The sequence below is a fragment of the Ovis aries genome, chromosome 19 (genome assembly GCF_016772045.2).
Source record: "Ovis aries strain OAR_USU_Benz2616 breed Rambouillet chromosome 19, ARS-UI_Ramb_v3.0, whole genome shotgun sequence".
Taxonomy (NCBI): Eukaryota; Metazoa; Chordata; class Mammalia; order Artiodactyla; family Bovidae; genus Ovis; species Ovis aries.
Genome location: NC_056072.1, coordinates 16,212,634 through 16,231,564, shown reverse-complemented (window position 1 = coordinate 16,231,564; position 18,931 = coordinate 16,212,634). Strand labels below are relative to the sequence as shown.

Genomic DNA, 18,931 nt, shown 5'->3' with positions numbered 1-18,931 from the left:
CCGATGTGGGGGAAATAACCCCAAAACCCAAGACCACCCTTTGTTTTAGCCCTAAGGGTTCTTGACTACTCATTCGTTAGAAACAATCTGGTCAATCTGTGGTCCGTTCCATCCAATCCCATTTTCCCTAAAAGCTTAATTTACCATCTTCTGCATCTTCATCCTTTCAAATCCAACGTTGCCACGAGCATCAAAATGGCTTCATATTTCTTTCTTTTCTGAGTTTTAGTTACCAGCTACAAAAAAAAACAAGTTTCTAACTGTCCACTTACTGTTCAGTTCAGTCGCTCAATCGTGTCTGACTCTGCGACCCCATGAATCGCAGCACGCCAGGCCTCCCTGTCCATCACCAACTCCCGGAGTTCACCCAGATTCACCGTCCATCGAGTCCGTGATGCCATCCAGCCATCTCATCCCCTGTCGTTCCCTTTCTCCTCCTGCCCCCAATCCCTCCCAGCATCAGAGTCTTTTCCAATGAGTCAACTCTTCGCATGAGGTGGCCAAAGTACTGGAGTTTCAGCTTTAGCATCATTCCTTCCAAAGAAATCCCAGGGCTGATCTTCAGAATGGACTGGTTGGATCTCCTTACAGTCCAAGGGACTCTCAAGAGTCTTCTTCAACACCACAGTTCAACAGCATCAATTCTTTGGAGCTCAGCCTTCTTCACTTGTCCTCAAAGGTACTTCAAATTGATGGTAATGTCCAAACCCAATTTATTTCCTAGGTACTGAATTTCAGTGATGGCAATTAGTCACCCAGTTTGTCCATATTGGAAAACTGGGCCTCTTTATGGACATCTGCCTCACTTTCCATATACCATTCATGAGGGTATTCATTCTACATTTTATCATAGTAAGGCATTTTGCTAAGTGCTAGGTTTTAGCTTTTTTATTCTTGTGAGGTTATAGACTTATTTCAGTAATGCTGCCATTACATATTCTGGGAACTCCTTTAAGAAATACTTTCAGTCCTCTTAGTCACCACTTAATTCTTTTTAAATCAGTCCCCTTAGACATTTCTCTAAATGATTTAAATTATGGTTTGAAGTATCAAATCAAGGATTGAGGATGACTACCTTGGAGAATGACTGCTGCAGATTCTCCAGATGGCTTCAGAAAAGGAGTTTAAACTTACTAAGGTAGTTTGAAAGGTACAATTCTTGTTTGGATATTTAAGTTCTGGCATATTTGTTTAAAATACTGTTGTCTTTAGTCATACCTAATGTACATAATTACAAATCTTCAAGAAACATTATTTTAAGATGCACTGATGGAAAATTTAAGAGAATAAAATTTTTGGTATAACTCAGAAGGTATTCTGGAATTTTAGTGTTTGAGTCATTTTCCAGTATTATTTTTACTACTCTAGAGTGCAAATGTAGAACAGGCTTTAGACACTGGACTGAGTGTTCACCAAGTTTACTTCAGACCCCTAACGGTTGTTCTGAAAGCTCCAGACACCTGCTTGCATACTTTTTCCTTTATGTCTCCCTCTTATTAAATGCTGCACCATTCCTGAGTTTACCTAAAGAGAAGTCAAGCAATTTCAAAAATCATTTGCAGTATGGCAAAACTTCTAAATTGCATACATCAATCAAAATTTTTAATGTCTGAAAACTACTGACATACTACACATCAATAAAGAGCAAAAGCTGAATATAGTGAAAACTATCTATTTTTATTGCCTTTTATTTTCAACAATGATTACTTGAACTTAAAAAAAAAAAGCCTTTATAACTAACGGTTATTGAAAAGCCAAACCTTTCCGGCCCACTTCATATTCTCTTTCAACCATTTCAGGGCAGAACAATGTTCCAAACTATAAACCTGTTCCTTATTAACATTGACGGTCATGTGCTTAATGAAAAGCTTTGGATCTGATATACGAGCAGCCATAATTAATCTTTCCACTGCAGCTTGGTAATCATCCTTGCTCCGAGATTTGTTTTCTTCAGATCTACAAAGTGAACACCTCACAAAGTCAGAAACTCTGAAAGGAAGGTATATAGTTTCTTTAAAAGACAGTAATTTACGTGTATTAATTCTAAGCTATGACAATCTTTCAGTGGCTTTCATACTTGTTTGACTAAGATGCACAGTAATAAAGACACTTTATATTGTGACCCAGTATGAACCTGCTACATAAAAACTGAAATAAAAGTTTCACAGAACAAGACTTACCCTTATGACCCTATATTCTATTCTGGTTTGTTTTTTAAAATAAAATGGTTGCAACCCCCTAAATTTATTTCACTACCCAAACAGGCTACAACCCGCAATCTGGAAACAATCATCTAGAACACAACTTATTACCTCTCTGTCATTAATAACTGTATAATTAATTATTATAATGCATGAAGTAATATTACATTTAATCAAGTTTGGAGATACTAACATTCCATGTTTTACCTTGATACAACTATTTTTAATTGTAACTATATACTTAATATGAAGCTCACATCTGGTAACAGAAATAGTTGCTGTATGCCTTTACTCAATTTCCAGTTATTTTCTTCAGTTCTGATTTAAGGTATTTCACTAACGTGCTATAATTTGCCTTTTTTTTTTTTTTTTTAGAATTTACTTTTAAACTAATTTTTACCAGTCTCCAAATTAAAAACAGACTCATACATTATAGCTATTTCTCCTGTGGGATAGGGAGTAAGAAGTATATAAAATAGAGATGTAGCTTTTACTAGCATCACCTTGTCCTCTGTATTCACTGCGTCCTGCCCTGGGCACACAGAGGGTCCAGCAGCAAAGTCCAAGTGTAAGTGTACCTGCATTAGCACCAAGTGTGATCCACAGAGTGGGGGGAGTGAGGACTTCCACTTGGAACAGGAATCAGTGATCACAGGGAGCAAAGATTGGTCAGGCTGCTTCTAGTACATTCTAGCTTAGGATTAGTGTCTGAAATCTGGGCATATGCCAGCTACGTGCAGTTTTTGACAGTCTGAAGATGAATTAAATTCTCTCTCAGAGGTTAATGTAACAAAGCAGGGCTCAGTATGATAATAATAATAGAGAAAACAATACTGGTTTGGACAAAAGAGAGGCTCTAGGCATGCCGCTAGTTACGGACTGGTCTCACAAGTACCACCTCCCCCCCAACCTACATTCAATAATGAATAGAGACTGCATATGTGTGGGGAATGGAAAGTTATACAAAAACCAAACCCTCATTAGGATAATGGGGAATGCAAATAACTCATGCTACTGTAGTGCACAGTCATAAATACAAGGGATGGGGAAGCCTGGTAGGCTGTCTATGGGGTCGCACAGAGTCAGACACAACTGAAGCAACTTAGCAGCAGCAGCAGCAGCAAAGAGCTCTAGCAAAAAAACTAATTTTAGTGAGTTTAAAATGTTTCAGGTCTCTTGCATTTCTTGAAATTTTGACAGCAGAGACTGATTATTCCCTTGTTCCAGATTTTAAGGATGTTTACTACAGTGAACAACTTTGAAAGACAAAGATAGCTTCTCCTTTGGGAGTCAAAGACAGGTTTGCTTACAGCCTTACAAGGTGGAGACGCCTTTCTACCTGAACAGCAAAGGGGCAGGCATGCTGATAATCCATTAGAAAAGATCTGGGATCCTAAGTTCAGAATTCCTCTCCTGTAATGGAACTCACTTCATGTACAGGTATCCGTCAGGGTTCGAGTGTGGGACTTGGGAGCAAGAGGAAGAGATGCAAATCTGCAGATAATCCTGCTGCTTGCTGTGCCACAGGTGATCAAGTCCTGTCTCCAACCTGCAAGTCTTGTGTCTTATGCCAGGACCTGTGCAACTGCGGCAGGCTCATTGATAGCTTGCAAATAGGTGAAATGTCAGAGCCTTCACAGATCTGGTCACAAAGGTCAAAAAGGGCACTGTAGCTTCCTCCTTGTTTTCTCCTGGACCACTCACTCTGAAAGAAGTTAGCTGTCATGCCATGAAGACACTTGAGGAACTTATGGAGGGGCCCGTGTGGTGAGGAGCTGAGGCTTCCTGCTGAGAGGCATGAGTGAGCTAGCTGGGAGATGGATCCTCCCGCCTCAGTGAAATCATCAGGTGGGAGACTGCAGGTCCTGACCACATCCTGACTCCAGGATGTGAGAGACTCTGAGCCAGAACCATCTGGCTAAGGTCCCCCAACATTCCTGACCCACAGGAACTAAGATAATTTCTGCCATTTTAAGCCACTAAGTTTTGGGATAACATGCACTGTTAAGAGATAGCTAACAGAATATTCAGTCTGAAGATCTGGTTTTTAACACCAGTAAACTGAAATAAAATTCTTGATAAAATACTCTCAAACAGGAGCCCTGTGAGACCCTTATCTTACAAGTTTCCTGGATAAAGCTGACAAGAAATTGGAATGGTGCACAACTACATCCTGGGTCTTTGAACAAAATGATCGGAAAGGATGCCACTCTGGTCCAACAGCCACACAGTAATATTCATGCACTTCTTACAACATTTTAAAATATTGAAACTAGGCTGATGGCTTTATTTTCAACAGGATTCTTGATGAATCTAATAAATGATCATGTATTTCCCTTTTAGACCTGGTTCTTACATCTTTTGTGTTGACCACAAAAAATAACTTTCAGGTACCTATTTGAAAACCACCAGTAAAGGACAAAGGTCCATATCTAAAGAAGGCCCATCTCTTTGGCTATCTAACAAGATCTTTGCAACTGTTAGAGTGTTTATTGAAAGGTACTAACTTATTTAGTTTTAAATCTCAAATAGGTCAAATCCTTTCTCAATGTGTTACCAAAGTTTGCCAATACACACATGCACAAGTACATAAACATATATATATGCAAATGCTTTATATATATACACAAATAGATAAAACATTTACATCCTAGGGCAGGTGTAGGGAGTCATGACCTACTGTCAGGATGCAGTTAGAAATATTTCAACCAACCTTTTTAAAACTATCTGCAGCATCTGTGTAGAAGTTCCAGGACTCTGAATACTACTAGCATTAGATACCAGGAAGATTTCAATAGCTAAAAGCATTTCAATTTCAGACAAATAGGATGGAATCAGTAGAAGTTTTCGGTACAAATTTCCTTCCAATGGTGGGTAGCAACCCAGTGAAAGAGCACCTGAAAATCAAGTAACAGATCAAACTTTACTAACACTCCAACAGGTGAAAACACAGGCTTCCAAAATATCTATAGGTGATAATTATTTTTGTTTCAGAATAAATCTTCACATTAGAGGCAGATTTATTGCATTAAATTATATGGTAGTGAGCTTATCCTAGTATATTTGAGATCATTCTTTGTAAAATGTTTTTGAAATATTAAGTATGACATGAGAAATTTTCAAAACTGTCCACTTACTTTAAGCCATAGTCAATACAACATAATAAAATATTTCCACTAGATGTGATTATAAAGACTGAAAGTTTTTTCAAGTGTTTGTTAACCTGTGTGTGAAGATAAATCCAAAGAGAGTTCCATCGATATTTAAAACGTCAACAGTGTTGGGAAATGTGATGCTCTGAAGACCGACCAGTGACTATAAATTACTCATTTTATTTTATAACTCAGGTACATTAGGAAAAAAAAATACTCTTTATAACCTCACTTGTATAAGTCCCTAAAGCTTCACTGCATATGAAAATCAGGCATAGGTGTGTTTACATAAGAGGAAAAGTACTAATAAGAAAGGTACTGAATTATACTCAGGCATTGATTACTTTAATACATTGCTTAAAAAATGTCTTTAAAAATAAATTATTACCAGGGTTGAAAGAATCTGGGGGACGAGGGAGTGAATCAATGCATATGGGGTTTCTTTTTTGTTTGATAAAAATGTTCTAAAATTGATTGTGGTGATGGTTGCACAATTCTGTATATACACTAAAATTACTGAATTATACATATTTAAATGGGTAAACTGTGTGGTATTTGAATTTTATCTTAATAAAGCTATTAATTAAAAATTTTAAATGGCTAAGTTTAGCTGTTTTAATACAAAATTTCATCTTCAGCTAAAAAACATAAAGATCATAGAAATCTCAGTTAGATGATTCCAAGTTAATAATTTGTTTCTGCGGCATATATAAATGCCTTCTGATGGCATTTTCCCCAAATCAGTTATTTGGAAAAAAATAATCCCATTAACATCAATTCTAAAAACTAAAATCGAGAAGTTATAGCAAATAGTAACTTATATACTTTGTGGTGTGATTTCTACCAGTCTGCAGAGAGAGTATGAGGAGTTGAAATATAACCATAAAATTGAAATGAGGTGTTATGAATAAACAGTTCCACCCTGCCTCTAGATTTCTGATCATCCTTTAAAAAAAATTCAGTTTTCAAAACTTTTTATTGTAACTGGCAATAAGAAATACATTTTACATAATGACCTAGCACACATATAAGAATATCAAATAATACATAATCTTATTATCTGCAATGCATACTAATATTTTCTTTCACATCTCATTGGGGAAATAAAAGTTACCACTTGCTAAACTGATCCCAGTTGGCAACATGAGAAACACTTCCACTTCTAAGAGGTTTCTGTTGGCGCCGATGGAGTGGCTGGGATGTTTGACACATACGGCACAATGGTGACAAGAGTAGGTACTCAAATGTTTGTTATACAGATGGTAGTGGTAGAACTGGAAATTTATGACAAATCACTGCATGAAGGCAGAAAAGAATTCCTTTGTAGATCACAGAATTGTATTCTAATTAAAATACCTTCGAGGAGGTTGGGACTAGAGGAAGTATTCCTTTTCTAGGCTTACTTGTTAGAAAAGAACAACTGTTAACAGATGAACAAAGTCCCATTACTGACAGCCATGCGGAAACCCATTACCTATCACGTTGCACAGTAACGACAGCCTCTGTACTTCCTGTGTGCCTGTTTTAAGATATTCTAACCAGAAAGGTCAGGGATAAGTACACATTCCTGAAACTTCATTTTACCAACTGTTTTACTCCTATATATTTATAAAATATGCCAAATTGGTTCAAATTCTGTCATTTATTTCCTTTTCATATCCTCCAGTGGACATGCCAATATGCAAAGAAATAAAAATATAGTAATTAGAAATGAGAGACATAACAGGTTTCAAAAGAGCACAAATCTATGTAGACCACTGTTTTTAAACATGTATAAATCGATCTTTTTATATATTTAATGTCACACTGTGAATATTATACATAGATGTCAGGTTAGAAAATCAAATTCAAAACCAATATATCAAAATTAAAGTTTAAAATGTAACTTACTTTTGTAGTGGGCTCTGGCTTTGAGCCATAAACAACTCCTTCCTAAAGAAGTAATTAATCTTCTAAGAAAGGAAAAATCAATAGGGATGCTCTTTGAAATCATGAATTCAGCTACAGAGGATGACATACCAAGGCTGTTGCTTTCTATACAGGCATCTAGAAGTTTATTAAAAAGTAGGCTATACTGTGAGACCTCCACAGTTTCTGAAAAAAAAAAAAATTGATAAAATGAAACTGATCTACTTTCATCTCTCAAACTTCTCTTTTACTCCTTTCCCCTCTACTCTCCTTGGCCCATTCCTACCCAATGTAGGAGACAGTCACCAAAATGCAATCATCTTATACACTAAGTTAACAAAAAAAAGCATTCAACAAAAGCAAAACGGTGTGCCACTTTGTAATGGAGAATGTGAAAGGAATGTGACCATAGAGGCTGCAGTAACATCCCTGTCCATGGTTTCCCATGTGACTGCATCTCTACGATTCTGTCTGCATTCTATCTATAGCGTGGACCTCAGACTTATATCTCCTGTTACTAAAAATAAAATGACCACTCACAAATATTCACTCTTAAATTAAAAAACACCAAAACTGTCCTTTCTTGGGTATGTCTATTCCTTTCTGCCTTTCATTCAGAAGAAAGTGAAGTCACTTGGAAACTTCTAACTCTTTTATTCGCTATATTCAATTCGGTGGGTCTATGACCTAGACTCTAGGTCTTTAATGGGCTTCCCTTGTGGCTCGGCTGGTAAAGAATCCGCCTGCAATGCAGGAGACCTGGGTTCACCCCTGGGTTGGAAGATCCCCTGGAGAAGGGTAAGCTACCCACTCCAGTATTCTGGCCTAGAGAATTCCATGGACTGTATAGTGCATAGGGTCACAAAGAGCTGGACATGACTGAGTGACTTTCACGGTCTTTATCACTTTTGCATTTTTCAGTGGTCCAGGCCTTATCAGGAAATTTATCTTCTTACCTTATACCAGAGGAACTATGTCACTCCCTGACCCCAAAACTCAGGGAAGCCCCAGCTACACATAGAAAAGTAAATTCTTTTAGCCTGCCATTCAGGGTCTTCCAATATCTGGCACAACTATCTGATCAATCTCACTATTATTACTTTGTTTCATTATTAAGATAACTGTATATCAAAAGCTAGTTCTACAGCAACCATTGTACCAGAGATACTAAAATAAAGAAAACCTCATTGACTTTAAGAAGCTTACTATCTAGAGGGAGAAAAGGATAAGAATGCTAATGACAATACAGAATCTCAGTGGAATACATGGGAAAATGGAGACTGACAAAGCACTGAGGGGAGGCCTTCAAGTCAATGTTTTCATTAAACATGAACCCATGCCCTGAACCCACTGCTCAGCTCATTCCTGACCCAAAGCTTCTGCTGTTTCCCTTGACATGGACGCTCTCCTGCTACTGACCTATGACCTGCAAGCATTCAGCACTACCTGCCACTGCCCACGTGGGCATCTCTTTCTTTGAACTTGCCATCTGCTGTATTTCCTCCATTTATTCCATGTTTTTCTATGTTACAATGGAGACTAAGTTCAATCTTTGTTACGTGATTAATTGACTTGTTTGCTGATGACTTACTTGACAGAGGAAGGAAAAGGGGAATGATGAAATGCTGCTTTCAGGAACTGCTGACAGACAACCCAAAGATAAGCATTTCTGCCTTTTTAAAAAAACTATCAGGAAAGCATATTCAATTTGCAGAGAACACATTTTACAAAAACAAATATCATTAAAAATATATGCTAGAATATAAAATTCAACCAAGACAGGTGGAGAACTGTTTCTTATTAAATACCAGATGGGCCAGAGATAATTAAGCTAGACTTTGACATAACATACCTTGAGAATTTTGAAAACCTGGTAGATTTTGCAAAACTTCAAATGTCTGTCTGTAAAGACTCTTCGCTAAGATTTCATGTGCGATTGTACAGAGCAGATTATGCCGATTGAGCACATCCAGTCGATCGCAAGGCCATACTGGTGTATTAATGATCCACTCAGACTCTTACAAGAAGGAAAAGTACAAGCACTTTAAGCCATGAAAATTACTTAACAGTATAATCACAACTAATGTTTTTATATATCTTTCAGAGAAAGTGGCAAAACTTTATGCATACTCAGAAAGATAACCACAGCTCAGATTTATTAGAAACAATGTATATAGTGATGATTATTAGCATCCTAAGATGCAAACTAATGACCACTGTTATTTTAATCTTTTTACTAATTCTTCATTTTTCTAAATGTACTAATCAATTATTGATTCTGAAGTTAATGATTACTTTTATATGATGTTTAAGATTATAATGTGTATATGTTACACTATAAAATATTATTTGTGTGGACAAACAGCAATTTTACAGTAAAGAATACATAATTTACTTAGTTTTGGTATTCTTGGGGAATAGTTTTTCCCCACAATATCTGCCTATTTAAAATTTTTAAAATAAAATATTTGCTATGTACAAGTTAACATCTAATATATATAAATAATAAAAGCATAATAATAAAAAGAACACTTAGGTAACCAACACATAGCTTAAAAAAAAAAGAGAGAGTATTACCTATACTGCAGTTCCTTAATTTCTGCCAATTTTCACATTGAGAAAAACAATGGCAGACTGTAGTACAGAACACCAAGGTGCTAACATGGTAGAAATGTCAGTATTTTACTGTTTACCTATTTCCCTCAATCATTATACATGTGATGGGACACATAATGAAGTGCTGTCATGTAACAGTCAAATCACATTTCTGCATTATTTTTCAACTGGACTAAGAGCAGGAGTTATGCTTTTGTGCCCTTTCCAGCATGGTAAATACAGAAAGTATTACAGAAAGATTTGGTAATTCAAGTATATAATGCCGAAATAAAGCCTTAAGTATGGAGAAGAAAATTTTAAAACAGGAGCTTGTTTTTTTTTTTTAACTTTTTATTTTTACTTTATTTTACTTTATAATACTGTATTGGTTTTGCCATACATTGACATGAATCCACCACGGGTATACATGCGATCCCAAACATGAAACCCCCTCCCACCTCCCTCCCCACAACAACCCTCCGGGTCATCCCCGTGCACCAGCCCCAAGCATGCTGTATCCTGCATCAGACATAGACTGGTTATTCGATTCTTACATGATAGTATACATGTTTCAATGCCATTCTAAAACAGGAGCTTGTTTTAAAATTACTAGAGCCCACTTGACTGGCAGACTTGATTTATACTACCTACGAGGCAACATTTTACAAATATTCAGTTCAGTTCAGTTCAGTTCAGTCACTCAGTCATGTCCGACTCTCTGCGATCCCATGAATCGCAGCATGCCAGGCCTCCTCGTCCATCACCAACTCTTAGGGTTTACCCAAACTCATATCCATCAAGTCAGTGATGCCATCCAGGCATCTCATCCTCTGTCATCCCCTTCTCCTCCTGCCCTCAATCCCTCCCAGCATCAGGGTCTTTTCCAATGAGTCAACTCTTTTGGCATGAGGTGGCCAAAGTATTGGAGTTTCAGCTTCAGCATCAGTCCTTCCAATGAACACCCAGGACTGATCTCCTTTAGGATGGACTGGTTGCATCTCCTTGCAGTCCAAGGGACTCTCAAGAGTCTTCTCCAACACCACAGTTCAAAAGTATCAATTCTTCAGCACTCAGCTTTCTTCACAGCCCAACTCTCACATCCATACATGACCACTGGAAAAACCATAGCTTTGACTAGATGGACCTTTGTTGGCAAAGTAATGTCTCTGCTTTTGAATATGCTATCTAGGTTGGTCATAACTTTCCTTCCAAGGAGTAAGCGAATATTAATGCTCTACAATTACTAACTAATTTACACAGATACCTTCATTAACCTACTTGTAAAGTGATTAAATCAATAATGAAGAGAAATGCTGAAGAGACTAAGAACACAAACTAGTAATTCACAAAAGAGTTAAGTACAAATGGAAACAAAAATAGTTAAATTCTGTAATAAGCAATTAAATGCAAAATAAAACAGTGAATATCACTTTTATCCTATCAAACTAGCAGCAAGATAGGAAAATAATAATATTCAAAGGTGGCAAGGTTGTTTCATAACTTCAAACGCTGGTAAGATGACTATAATTTGCAAATTTCTAAAGGTGTAGAGTGCTTCTGAATTCTACTCACATATTTAAACCTAGAATGGAATATTCAGAACAGCCAGATTAGGGTTTACCTAAACTAACATGCACCAGTTTGTCAGATAACTAAACACCATGAAATTGGGCAGTAACATCCGTATTGTCAATGCACACCCATGGCCCTAACAGGACAGGATGTATAGATGGTACCTATGCAATAGTTCTCTAAGGCTTTTCTCACAAAGGGAAGCTTTCTAACAAACTCAAAATAATGTGCTGCAAATCTGAATGGCACCAAGGGCAAATATGCCAACATTTACCAAAAAAGCTTTAAACTGCCCTTACCTTTGCCCAACAATTCCATCAGAATTTATCCTAAGGGCATAACAGAGATTTAGCAGGGATGTTTAGAAGGGATTACTGTTTATCACAGCAATTTAAAAACCAGCTAGTTCAAGAAAAGTGGATGAATGGACATATCACAGAAAAAATGTCCAAGAAAAGACTTCTGCCTAAACAAAATGCAAGGTATAAAAGAGTTTGTATAGCAACACTATGGTGTTATTTATAACACTGGATGGGTGGCTAAATAAGAATTTCTTTTATCATCAGTTTTGCTTCAGTTCAGTTCAGTTCAGTAGCTCAGTCATGTCCGACTCTTTGCAACCCCATGAATCGCAGCACACCAGGCCTCCCTGTCCATCACCAACTCCCAGAGTTCACTCAGACTCACGTCCATCAAGTCAGTGATGCCATCCAGCCATCTCATCCTCTGTCGTCCCCTTCTCCTCCTGCCCCCAATCCCTCCCAGCATCAGAGTTTTTCCAATGAGTCAACTCTTCATATGAGGTGGCCAAAGTACTGGAGTTTCAGCTTTAGCATCATTCCTTCCAAAGAAATCCCAAGGCTGATCTCCTTCAGAATGGACTGGTTGGATCTCCTTGCAGTCCAAGGGACTCTCAAGAGTCTTCTCCAACACCACAGTTCAAAAGCATCTATTCTTCGGCACTAAGCCTTCTTCACAGTCCAACTCTCACATCCATACCTGACCACAGGAAAAACCACAGCCTTGACTAGACGGACCTTAGTCAGCAAAGTAATGTCTCTGCTTTTGAATATGGTATCTAGGTTGGTCATAACTTTTTTTCCAAGGAGTAAGCGTCTTTTAATTTCATGGCTGCAGTCACCATCTGCAGTGATTTTGGAGCCCCCAAACATAAAGTCTGACACTGTTTCCACTGTTTCCCCACCTATTTCCCATGACGTGATAGGACTGGATGCCATGATCTTCATTTTCTGAATGTTGAGCTTTAAGCCAAATTATTCACTCTCCACTTTCACTTTCATCAAGAGGCTTTTTTTTTGGGAACTTCCTGATGTTCAAGCTGGTTTTAGAAAAGGCAGAGGAACCAGAGATCAAACTGCCATCATCCGCTGGATCATGGAAAAAGCAAGAGAGTTCCAGAAAAACATCTATTTCTGCTTTATTGACTATGCCAAAGCCTTTGACGGTGTGGATCACAATAAACTGTGGAAAATTCTGAAAGAGATGGGAATACCAGACCACCTGACCTACCTCTTGAGAAATCTGTATGCAGGTCAGGAAGCAACAGTTAGAATGGGACATGGAACAACAGACTGGTTTCAAATAGGAAAAGGAGTACGTCAAGGCTGTATATTGTCACCCTGCTTATTTAACTTATATGCAGAGTACATCATGAGAAATGCTGGACTGGAAGAAGCACAAGCTGGAATCAAGATTGCCGGGAGAAATATCAATAACCTCAGATATGCAGTTTTGCTTATCCATCCCTTATTATTTCTCTATAATGACTAAGTATTACTTCAGTTCAGTTCAGTTGCTCAGTCGTGTCCAACTCTGAGACCCCATGAACTGCAGCATGCCGCCTCCCTGTCCATCACCAACTCATATAAAGGCAATAAAAGAAAGAAAAAGTGAAAGTGAAGTCGCTCAGTCGTGTCCGACTCTTTGTGACCCCATGGACTGTAGCCTACCAGGCTCCTCAGTCCATGGAATTCTCCAGGCAAGAGTATTGGAGTGGGTTGCCATTTCGCTCTCCAGGGGATCTTCCCAAACCAGGGATCAAACCCGGGTCTCCCGCATGGCAGGCAGACGCTTTACTGTCTGAGCCACCAGCGAAGCCCAATAAAGGCAGTAAAAGTTACTTAAAAATTTAAGAGCAGTTTCTCAACAAATAGCATAACTTTTTTTAAAACAAAAATTTGTACTCTACAATGTTAAAATATACTTATTCTTCAGCCTCCAAACCTTGATTATAAAATTGTGGTTTTAAGGGTTTTTTTCTCCTTTTTAAAAATGCTGGTAAGGGTATAAGGCAAGGTAGGAATTTGTCACTCATTTGCCAGGAAACAAGATGCTGAGCAAGAGTTTAAAATGTGAGAGTGAAAACATGAAAAGTCAAAACAATGGAGTAATTCTCACCAAAACGTCTGCTGCACAATAAATAAAAAAGTGTAAAATATTCAACAGTTCTCAAATGAAGTTTATGTAAACCCCTTCTTTAAAAAGTTTAGTAGGTAATAACTGCACTTTTTAAAAGGAAAAAATAAGGGAAAAATATGTAAGCTAATCTGCCTCTCATCCCTGTCCTCCAAACACTCAATTCTTCTTCCCAGAAGCAACCACCATCAACAGTTTCTTATGCATCTTTCTGCAACTATCTTAAGGGTATAAAGCAAAGATGTATGTATCCATTAAAAAATTTTTTTTTACACAAATGGTAGCATACTGTGTACACCATTCAGGCCATTCCTTTTTTATTTGGTAATAAATCCTGGAGATCATTCCAGTGAGTATCTGTGGCTCTAACTCATTCTACTCCATCATATGGCTATTACACAGCTTCACTAACTGTTACATCCTTAATGGACACTTAAGTTATCTGGAATTCTTTGTTATCATTGTTGATGGTAAAAAAAAATGAGATTTCATATAACTTATAGTGCATACCTTCAAATACAGAAATAAATGTGTTTGTAGGACAAATTCCTAGAAATGGAGTTAATAGATTAAAGGAAATATGCATTACTAAATTTTGACAGATATTTTGTCAAAAAGCCCCTAAAGACAATCTGTGTGAAGGTTCATTCCTTTATACCCTCACAAAAAGCATATCACTAAACTTTAATCTTTGCTGGTCTGACAGGTGCTTAGGATTTTAGTATTTATTTCTCAGTTATTACAAGCGAGATCAAGACACTTGCATTTCTTTTCTTGACAATGGCCTGTTCACTGCAGAACCCCTTGAAGAACAAAAAAGTTCTGGTGACAACTTAACATACTTCTGTGGATCCTTTTTCAGAAGAAATAAAATTTTACTTATGAAAAATGACTTTCAATTGAAAAGGTCACTGCAAAAGAAAATCTTGTGTTGATAACTGACAGAATTTAAAAAGATAATCTCAAAACTGAAACATCAAAATTGTAAAAATTCTAAATCTCCATAGCCCACTCCATACCCCTCCCACAAATACTCCAGTTAGAGAAAGACTGGTTTTGCCAGAAACTTTTAGGCAGATGATCACTTATATCCATTTTTACCAACTATTTTACCCTTCCCATTTTCTTGCCACATTTTTTCTTTCTCATGGAGCTTGTGAACTCTGGCTTGCATTTTGCTACTTCCTCTTTTTATAAACACTCTATTTTGTATTTGTATATTTGTATTTTGTGTTATACCTTTCTATTTTGTTAATCTTTCTCCCAGGAAACTTCACTGGCTACATTTGTTAAGTTGAAGAAAACCTTTTCCAGCAAGCTTTTGATCACAAAGTCTAATCACAACCTCTATATTCCACAAAATCTCAGCATTCGATAAATGCAGGTGTTTTATATATAGATAAATATGTACATATGCTAGTTTTGTGCATAAGTGCAAAAGCTTTCAATTTTATTTACTTATGGATTTTATTCTGTCTTCTACCTAAACTCTGAGATTCTTGAGGTTTCTTCATTCTTGTTTTTAAAACAAGAGGGTTTATTTCTCTCTCGTGTATAAGAAGTCCAAAAGCTGGCACCAGCTCTGGTGTGCACAGCACTGAGTGGTTCATCAAGGACTTCATCTGCTTCATCTCATTAGATCCTTGTAAAAACGCTTGCTTGTGACACTCATCCCAGGTGCTCTTCCTTCTAAAGCAGCAGCTTCTTTGTAGGAACTGTTTCCATTCTATGTTGCTGTTCCTGGTCACCAAACGGGCTTCTCTCCCCTCATACTGTACCTTTTCTTAACAATCCAGACCCTTATCGGCTTCATTTACATATACAGCAACTCCGAACACTGGGGAAAATACATCACAGACACAAGGTTAATATCCATAATACATGGAAGGTCCTGTGAACAAGAGCCAGGGATATCACTCTGGGACCCAGTGGGCTGCAATGAACTGGAAATTACCTCCAGTTGTCAGTCATCTTGTTATAGACTTGTGAATGGTGGCTTCCACGTTCCTGGGCCAAGAGTAGCCATGCGTGGCAGTCATGGGTCCTTGTCATCACTCACTGGTCCTATGTTGCCACTGAATCGCACACCAGCCGCTCTCGCTTTCCTTCAGGTGGTCGCTGGCTCAGTCGCTCAGTCGTGTCCAACTCTTTGCGACCCCATGGACTGTGTAGCCCACCAGGCTCCTGTGTCCATGGAATTTTCCAGGCAAGAATACTGGAGTGGGTTGTCATTTCCTTCTCCATCTTCATTCTTATTTATCCCATTTTATCAAATAAAATCTGCTTGATGGCCTAAGTAGCCAAAGCTATATTAGATGCTGCCCTACTACTTTGCTCTCTAAATTATATTTACCTCATGCCCAACTGACCTTAGTTGCTTCTGCTGGCTTAACTGCATTGGAATTTCTGTTAGATGAATTGGCTTACTAGGGAAAACAACCTTTATTGTCTTGGTTTGGAGCCAGCTTGTCGGCACATGCAAAGATAGGGTTTATACAGATTGCGATCAGGATTTCCCTGTCTCAGCAGCTGAAGCTTGGGCTCTGAAGCTGGGCTGTCTTGGATTAAATCTGGCCTCCACATCTTACTTGTTATGTCATTTTGGGCAAGCTGCTTATTGTTTCTAACAAGATTTTCTTATCAGTAACATGGGGATTGTAATAATTTCAAACTCATAGGGTTTCCATGAAGATTAACTGAGATAATCAGGTAAAGCATTTCTATGGTGCTGAGGTCAAAGTAACAACTAACTTTTCAACAAAGCTTCATACAGTTTCTCTTTAAAGCTAGGTTAACATTCTTCTTTCATTTTACTCAACAACCTTTCCTACCCACATGAACACTACAGGCTTAGGCCAAATTATCACCCACCATTTAATACCAACTTGAGGTAGTTACAAATCCAAGAATTTATAATAAGCTTACAAAATATTTCCTGCTGGTATGTATCAGGACTTACCCCTTAATACCCAAATGGCACCATCTAGGCTTCCACTTTTTAGAAAAATTTCTGCTGCAATATTCACAATTTGACATCTTGGTGCTAACTTCTCAGGCCCTATAAGTCCTTTTAAACTTGTAAAATGTATTTTTAATTCATATAGTTTATCTAAGACCTTCCTTCCCTAGAGTAAAAAAAAAAAAAAAAAAAAGAACACTGATTGTCAATCATTTAGATTATAGAGATACAAAGTCACTGAAGATTATATAGAAGGTAATTATGCAATTTGAATCATTTGAGACTGATGGCTATCAAACTGCTTCAAGACGCTCTCCTTAAGCCCTTTCCAGCTCAGCCATGAAAAGGGAAAGGGAAGGGGAGCAAGGAGGGCTTTGCCTCATTAACCACTGGCCTCTTTTCAGTGGATCTCCCTTCATCTGTTTCAGTCAGTGAGCTTCCTTTCTAAAGACCTCATTTGGCAAAAAGATTTCATGCCTTAAAGTGGAAAACTACCCATTATATGTTCTTGCTCTTTATGCTGATCACCCTGAGACCCAGGAGGGAGAGTCAATGAAAAGAATATAATTTAATATAAAATTGAGATAAAGAATGATAGTGGGAAAAAAAGGGGATAAAATTGTCGGCTGAAAATTGTTTTCTGAGTCAATAGGCTAATAGTTTCACATAGTCTACATAAAGACTGTCTCTAGGGTAGACATTAGAAATTGGCCATGTGTTATTATTTCTATTAGGGTCAGCAAAATTTTTCTATAAAAAGCCAGATAGTAAATGCTTTGGGCTTTGCAAGTCACATTTGGTCAGTTGCATATTCTTTTTGGTTATTTTTAATTTTCTAAGTCTTTCAAAATGTAAGAAACATTCTTAGTTCATGAGTAGCGACTTCACTTTCACTTTTCACTTTCATGCATTGGAGAACGAAATGGCAACCCACTCCAGTATTCTTGCCTAGAGAATCCCAGGGATGGGGGAGCCTGGTGGGCTGCCGTGTATGGGGTCGCACAGAGTCAGACACGACTGAAGCGACGCAGCAGCAGCAGCAGCAGCAGCAGCAGTATAAAAACAGGCTGTGGGCCAGATCTGGCTTTTAGTTTACAGACTCTTGTTTCATATTATATTATACACTATTTTGAGTCAGATCCATATTATGATGTCAAAGCACTTTCAATCTGACTGCATTAAATGAGTGCATTTTTCAAGGGATACCTTAAGTTTAATTCCAACTTTTATGTTCATAAAGGAAGCTTTACTAAAAATTTTCATTTACATTTCATTAAAAATTCAGCTAAGTAAGATAACAAATAAAATACTCATTCTAATAAGATAGTGAACATTTAAAATTAAAATATAGGCACAAATTCACCAACCGCTCATATCTTAAATAAAAACAACCAGATAAAATTAAAATATACTCTGAAATTAAAGCAAAATCAGTCTGAGTTTTAAAAAGAACTTTCCTACTAGGTAGTCCTCAAATTCTCAAGCATTAAATACCCAAGATACTAATGCTATGATAGACCTTAAGCTAGACTGTGAGAAGGGGGACAAAGTACATTTTGTCCAGTCCAAGTCTATCAGATAATAAGTGCTCTTGAAGAGCTTGGAAACTGGAGATCTTCTGTACAATGATTATTTTAAAACGTTTTTCTTTAAAAAAATTTTGAATTTTGTTGTATATGAGTGACCATGTACACATTTAATGTCCTTAAATATTATTTCAATTGTGAAACAACCTCTTTATAAAAAAGAAGGAAGCAGGGCGGGAGATAGGAGGGAGGTTCAAAAGGGAGGGGATATATGTATGCCTATGGCTGATTCATATTGAGATCTGATAGAACACAACAAAATTCTGTAAAGCAATTATCCTTCAATAAAAAAAAAATTAAAAAAGAAGAGAAATGGAAAAACTAGAGAACTGGAGGGAGGAAACCACCTGCACTTGACTACATAGAAATAAACCAGTATAAGAATTTTTTAAAAAAAGAAGGAATAAAAGTTATGTTTTAATAATTGATTCAATACAACCTCACTCTCAACTATCCTACTCTCCATATCTCAGCACTTCTCTCCCTACTTTGGATTTTCCTGTCCTTTACTTCACTTTATTG

General features: G+C 37.4%; 1 protein-coding gene across 1 annotated transcript in view; it reads right to left on the bottom strand.

Annotated features, from left to right (window-relative positions):
• Positions 1 to 1,656: 1,656 nt before the first annotated feature.
• Positions 1,657 to 18,931, bottom strand: part of TOPAZ1 (testis and ovary specific TOPAZ 1) — a 63,099-nt gene continuing 45,824 nt past the window's right edge. Inside the window, 5 exon segments of the mRNA XM_042235916.2 lie at positions 1,657 to 1,956; positions 4,915 to 5,098; positions 7,244 to 7,447; positions 9,114 to 9,278; positions 16,824 to 16,989. Coding sequence (XP_042091850.1) covers positions 1,737 to 1,956; positions 4,915 to 5,098; positions 7,244 to 7,447; positions 9,114 to 9,278; positions 16,824 to 16,989 — 939 coding nt within the window. The 3' untranslated portion in view covers positions 1,657 to 1,736.